Source organism: Solanum pennellii, chromosome 12, assembly GCF_001406875.1.
Source record: "Solanum pennellii chromosome 12, SPENNV200".
In the NCBI taxonomy this organism is placed as follows: domain Eukaryota; kingdom Viridiplantae; phylum Streptophyta; class Magnoliopsida; order Solanales; family Solanaceae; genus Solanum; species Solanum pennellii.
Window position 1 is genome coordinate 32,403,823 of NC_028648.1, and position 6,003 is coordinate 32,409,825.

The 6,003-nt window shown below is 36.3% G+C and overlaps 1 protein-coding gene across 1 annotated transcript; it reads right to left on the minus strand.

Annotated features, from left to right (window-relative positions):
- Positions 1 to 4,910: 4,910 nt before the first annotated feature.
- LOC114075282 lies at positions 4,911 to 5,571 on the minus strand. Its single transcript, XM_027913772.1, has 2 exons — positions 5,437 to 5,571; positions 4,911 to 5,375 (listed from the first exon to the last, which is right to left on the minus strand). The coding sequence occupies exons 1-2, from the start codon at positions 5,569 to 5,571 to the stop codon at positions 4,911 to 4,913; spliced, it is 600 nt and encodes a 199-aa protein (XP_027769573.1).
- Positions 5,572 to 6,003: the final 432 nt, after the last annotated feature.

Below are 6,003 nucleotides of genomic sequence, written 5' to 3' on the forward strand. Positions count from 1 at the left end.
TTTTGAAGATGACGTCACTGCTCCTAATAAAAGTCGTTGCATCTTTGATCGACTTGGGGAAGAGAGTACAAGAACTTTTGTATTTGAGAGGTTATCTCCTTTGAAGAAGAATAACAAAAACCACAGATGTTATTTAAAAGTTACAACGCCTACTTCACATTTGATTCGAAAGGATTTTAGAAGTTTAATTCCTTCTAGGATGAGGCAACGAGTGGAACTTTTAGCCTCCTTTAAAGAGGAACTCAAGAAAAAGACCCACACTGTGGTTTACACCAAAGAGCGCGAGGAAGATGAAGAAAGTGTAGGTTCCTCAAATAATGTTACAATCCAAAATGAGTAAGATTCATTGTCTCAAATGAAGATTGATGATGAGGTAGAAGATATTTTCTCGTGTTGTCATACATCTGTCAATGACAATGATCCTTTGGTAGAGGAAGTTGCTAGAGATGCTCCACTGAAACTTGAAGAAGGAGTAACGATCACAATAGATCCTTCGAAGGAAGTTAACCTTGGCACTGATGAAGACCAAAGACCAACTTACTTGAGTGCGTTTCTAGACATTGATGAAGAAATTGCTTACATGAATACACTCAAAGAATATAGGGATGTCTTCGTTTGTAGTTATAAAGAAATGCCTGGATTGAATCCTAGAGTAGAAGTTTATCTATTGGCAGTAAAAAATGGTTCTTGTCCTATTAAGCAAGGTCAAAGACATTTTCGACCAGACTTGGTTCCGTTGATAGAAAATGAATTTAAAAAACTCATTGAGGCAGGCTTTATTCGTGAGGTCAAATATCCTACATGGATTTCAAGTATTGTTCATGTGAGGAAAAAAATGTTAAATTCGAGTTTGCGCTGACTTTAGAGATCTCAATAATGCATGCCCTAAAGATGAGTTTCCTCTTCACATTCCGTAGTTAATGATTGACGCCACCACTGGTTATGAGGCAATGTCATTCATGGATGGTTCTTCTGGATATAATCAAATCCAATGTCACCAAAAGATGAAGAACTCACCACATTTCGCACGCCAAAAGGTATTTATTGCTACAAAGTGATGTCATTTGTTTTAAAGAATGTTGGTGCCACATATCAAAGGGCTATGCAAAATATCTTTGATGACTTGATCCATAAAAATGTTGAATGTTATGTCGATTATTTTGTAGTAAAGTCGAGAAAGAGGGGTGGTCATTTGAAAGACTTAAGGATGGTGTTTAAGTTACTCCGAAGATATCAACTAAGGATGAATCCATTGAAATGTGCTTTCGAAGTTACTTCCGGCAAGTTCCTTGACTTCATTGTCAGACATCGAGGAATAAAAAATGATCAAGTCAAATTCGATGCAATATAAAAGATGCATGAACCTCAAAATATTCATGAGTTTAAAAGTCTCCAAGGATAATTAGCTTACCTAAGAAGATTTATCTCAAATCTAGCTGGGAGATGTCAACAATTTAGTCACCTCATGAAGAAAGGTGATCCATTCAATTAGGACCAATCATGTAGCGACGCCTTTAAAAATATCAAATCGTATCTAGCAAAACCTCCAGTTTTGGAATCCCCTATACCTGGAAACCCATTGATACTCTACATGAAACACAAGAAAGTTCTGTAGGAGTCCTGTTTGCTCAAGAGAATAGTGAAGGCAATGAAAATGCTCTTTATTACTTAAGTAGAACGATGACGCCGAATGAGCTAAGTTATTATCCAATTGATAAGTTATGCTTGGCACTTGTCTTCTCAATTCAAAATGTGAAGCATTATTTTCAAGATCATGTTGTCCGCCTTATTTATAGAGCAAATCCCATCAAGTTTTTTATACAAAAACCATTCCTTAGTGACTGACTAGAAAGATCGTACCTCCAATTCCAACAATTTGATATTGTGTACATCCCTCAAAAATCCGTGAAGGGACAAAATTGGCAGATTTCGTAGCACACCATCCGATACATTATGATTGGGAGTTAACTAATGAGCTTCCGGATGAAAATGTGATGTCCATCGAAATTCAACCTCCTTGGAAAATGTACACTAATGGGGCTGGACATCGTGGCAGAGCTGGCTCCGGCTTAGTGTTAATCACTTAACAAGAAGAGATTCTACTACACTCTTTTGCTTTGAAGCAATGTTGCTCCAATAATGTTGTTGAATACCAAGCATTGATACTTGGACTTGATATGGCTGTCGACTTGAAGCAATTACACTTACAAATCTTTGGTGAATCTCGGTTGGTGATCAACAAACTCTTGGGAAGTTATGAGGTGAAGAAACCTCAATTGCGTCCTTATCAAGATTATGATCAAAAGTTGATAGGATGGCCTGGAGATGTAACCCTTCAACATGTGCGTAGAACGGAAAGTATAAAAGCTGATGCGTTGGCTTCCTTAGCTCAACTCTAACCCTTCCTGATCAAACGCAAGTTACTACTTTTCAAAAATGGATAGTACCATCAGAAAATGAGGAAGAATATATAGAAAATGTGTTTGAGCATCTTGTTGCCGTTTTTGAAGCCGCAGAGGAAGATTGGAGACAACACATTATTGACTACATGTGTTATGGGATACTTCCATAAAATGAAAAGAGAAGGATTGACACTCGTAGGCGTGCACCTCGTTTCCTTTACTACAAGGACACATTATATAGAAGATCATTTGAGTGTGTGCTATTACGATATTTGGGAGAGGAAGAAGCAATTCAAGCTTTGAAAGAAGCAAACTCAGGAGTGTGTGGATCACATCAATCTGGACCAAAACTCCACTTTCATATAAAGAGGATGGAATAACATTGGCCAACAATGGTGAAGGATTTCTTAGATTATGCCCGGAGGTGCGATACTTGTCAATTTGATGCGAATTTCATACATCACCCACCCGAAGTATTGCACCCAACTATCACATCTTGGACATTTGACGCCTGGGGATTGGATATTTTAGGACCACTACCAAATTCTTCTAGTGGACACTTGTACATCTTGGCTGCAACTCATTACTTTTCAAAGTGGGCTGAAGTTGTCGCTCTTAAAGAGGTGAAGAACGAAGTGTTGCAAATTTTATTCGAGTAAATATTATATATCGTGTTGACATCCCTCGCTATATAATAAAATACAATCGCAAGACATTCAGTTACAAGTTAATGAACAAGATTTGTGATCTCTTTGGCTTCAAGCAGTGTAAATCTTCTATGTACCATGCTGCCGCTAATGGTCTTGCTGAAGAATTCAATAAGACTCTATGCAACTTGATCAAGACTGTTGTCTCCAAATCTAAACGGGATTGGTATGAAAGAATGGAAGAAGCCTTGTGGGAATATAGGACAAAATATCGTACTCCAACTGAAGAAACACCATATTCACTTACATTTGGATACGAAGCAGTCTTGCCACTCGAGTGTCAAATACCTTCCTTAAGACTTGCTATTCAAAAAGGGCTCACTGAGGAAAAAAATGCTTGACTGCATCTTGATGAGTTAGAAGCACTTGATGAAAAGAGGATAGAAGCCCAACAAAACCTTGAATGTTATCAAGCTCGTCTATCGCGTTCTTTCAATAAGAAGGTTCACTTGAGGTGTTTTCAAGTTGGAGACCAAGTTATCGCCGTAAGAAGGCTCATCATTACTTAGCACAAGTCTGGGGGAAAATTTACTAAAAGTTGGATGGACCATATGTTGTACGAGAAGCATACTCAAATGGTGCTTAAAAGTTTGTTGATGCTGATGGCTTGAGTATTGGTCCTATTAATGCCAAATTCCTAAAGAGGTACTACCATTTAAGTAAGATGATGCTCATTAAGGTACGAACCTTCACTACATAACACTCCTGGCCCGCAAGAGTATAAACTGCGTACGGCACTATAAAAAATATCAAAATTCACTCAAATCCCTAGAACTACGTTGTGACTTGATCCTCTTCATTGAGGTACGTATGCGCTTAGAACCATATTCTAAGTTTAGTTGCATGAGTGTCAAAAAATCAAATGTTCCCACTTGATTTGTCGCATGAAAGTCAAAGCGATATGTAATTGATTTTATCTTTTGTCTCATCAAACTTTAGACTTGTACTAAGTAACGATGGGTCAATGGAGGGGGCAAACCCTTATAAAATATAATTCTCTTATTAGTACAGTTGAAATCTTTAAATTAGATCAAGTATGCAAATTGAAGTCTTTAGATTCTTCAAGTTTATTATTCCAAGTATCCAAATCCTCTAAGTATACAAGTTCAAGTCTTCGAATTCTATAAAATAATTAAATAAGTCCAACAAGTTTGCATCAACAAAGTTTCAATTCAATTTACAAGTTAAGTCAGGTTTGAATGTACAAACTTATAAAAATGTGGAACTTGCACTATATTCATTCTTATAGGCATGAAAAAAATATATGAAATGACTTTGAATTACTAAAGCATTCAATCAAGAATTAAAGACCCAATTCAAATTGAAGAATACAATAAATAATGCATGATTTTTTTTAAAAAAAAAGGAAATAACTTCATTAATACAAAATTTTCTAAAACATCAATCGAAAGCTAAAATAAAAATGGAAAAGACAAGAAAGAAAGAATCCTAATCTAAGTGTAACTTGTAGTTGGTCAAATCTTGATGACTAGCCTCCAAGCAATCTCTTTTCTGTTTCATGCGAAATGAATCTTCAGGCGTTAATAAACTCATATTCTCATACGAGCATATATGATCTTGTGTAGATAAAATCTTGACTTCGATCTCTTCAACGTTCTTCTTCGCAGCTTCTAAAATAGCTTCAAGTCCCTCTCGCTCTTCTTGTAAAGTTTCTAACTTCCGCTTAACCTTCTTCGGCGATTTCTTGCTAGAAGAAACATGTTTTGTCTTCTCACCCTCCTCTACATTGAATAATTCGAGATGCTCTTTTGCATTGGAAAGAAACTCCATCTTATTATCCTCACGTGCCTTGTGAGTGTTCTTTGGCATAAGAAATAGCATGATCAAATAGAGAATCTACCAAGCACTTCAGTGGTGAAATATCTAAAAAATTCATCTCACTCATCTCCTTGAAAATTTCATAAATATCATCTTTGTAAGATGAAATTTTGTTTAGAGAAGTTCTTGAAAGTTTTCCACAGATCTCTTCCCAAAGACCCGAGATGTACTTCCTTTTGTGATTGAACAAAACACCTTTTGCTACGAAGACAGACATATAACCATTAATCTTGGGAAGAACTCGGGAAAGCTCATTTGAATTAGGAGTCAACTGTTTCATAGTTTGGCCACGAGAAGTAGATGATGAATTTTGCTCTTTATCGATATTTGATATTGATTTTGCCTTAGGTCTCGATATCGTGGTAGAATCTTCGCTAACTTGTGGCCTTTCACGTTGTGATCCCAGTAGATGTCCGTCAGCGTTAACCTAAAAATGAAAATGGCAAGTTAGCAAGGTCATTTAATTTTATTTTTAAAAAAATATATACCTTGTCACTCTTAATTGTCAATGATCTAGATGGACTATCGACACTTCGGACTTCTACAATTTCAGCCCTAGATGGTTCAACTCTTTGCCTCGTCCAATATCGATCCTTGCTAGATTTGCTTGTTTTTTGTTTCATGACTTTTATTTGAATTCAAGGGCTTCAAGCTTGTTCTTGAATTCGGTGGTCTTGATCTTTATCGTTCTTTAAACTTGAATTCTCGAATTCTTAAACTTGTACCTTTGTAGTGGATTAAATGGCGTTTGTACCACGAATTTTCTCTAGTTTCTTGCTTAGAATTTTCTCCCTCTTTTCTGAATTATGAGTACCGTAATTATAGTTTTAGAATAGAGGAGTTGCAATTGGAATATGATTCTGTTCGGCCAATTAGATTTAAGTAACATGGCATATGGGCTTTATAGAGCGTGCTTGTCATCTTTCACACATGTAAAGATTCTATTGGTTTCTTATTTAACTTAGCAAGCCACATCATTTGCATATTTGGCTCCAAGTTGGTTGTCTAGAATGAGATGAAATTGGGCTCATCTATTGTAGCTCAAATCAATTAAT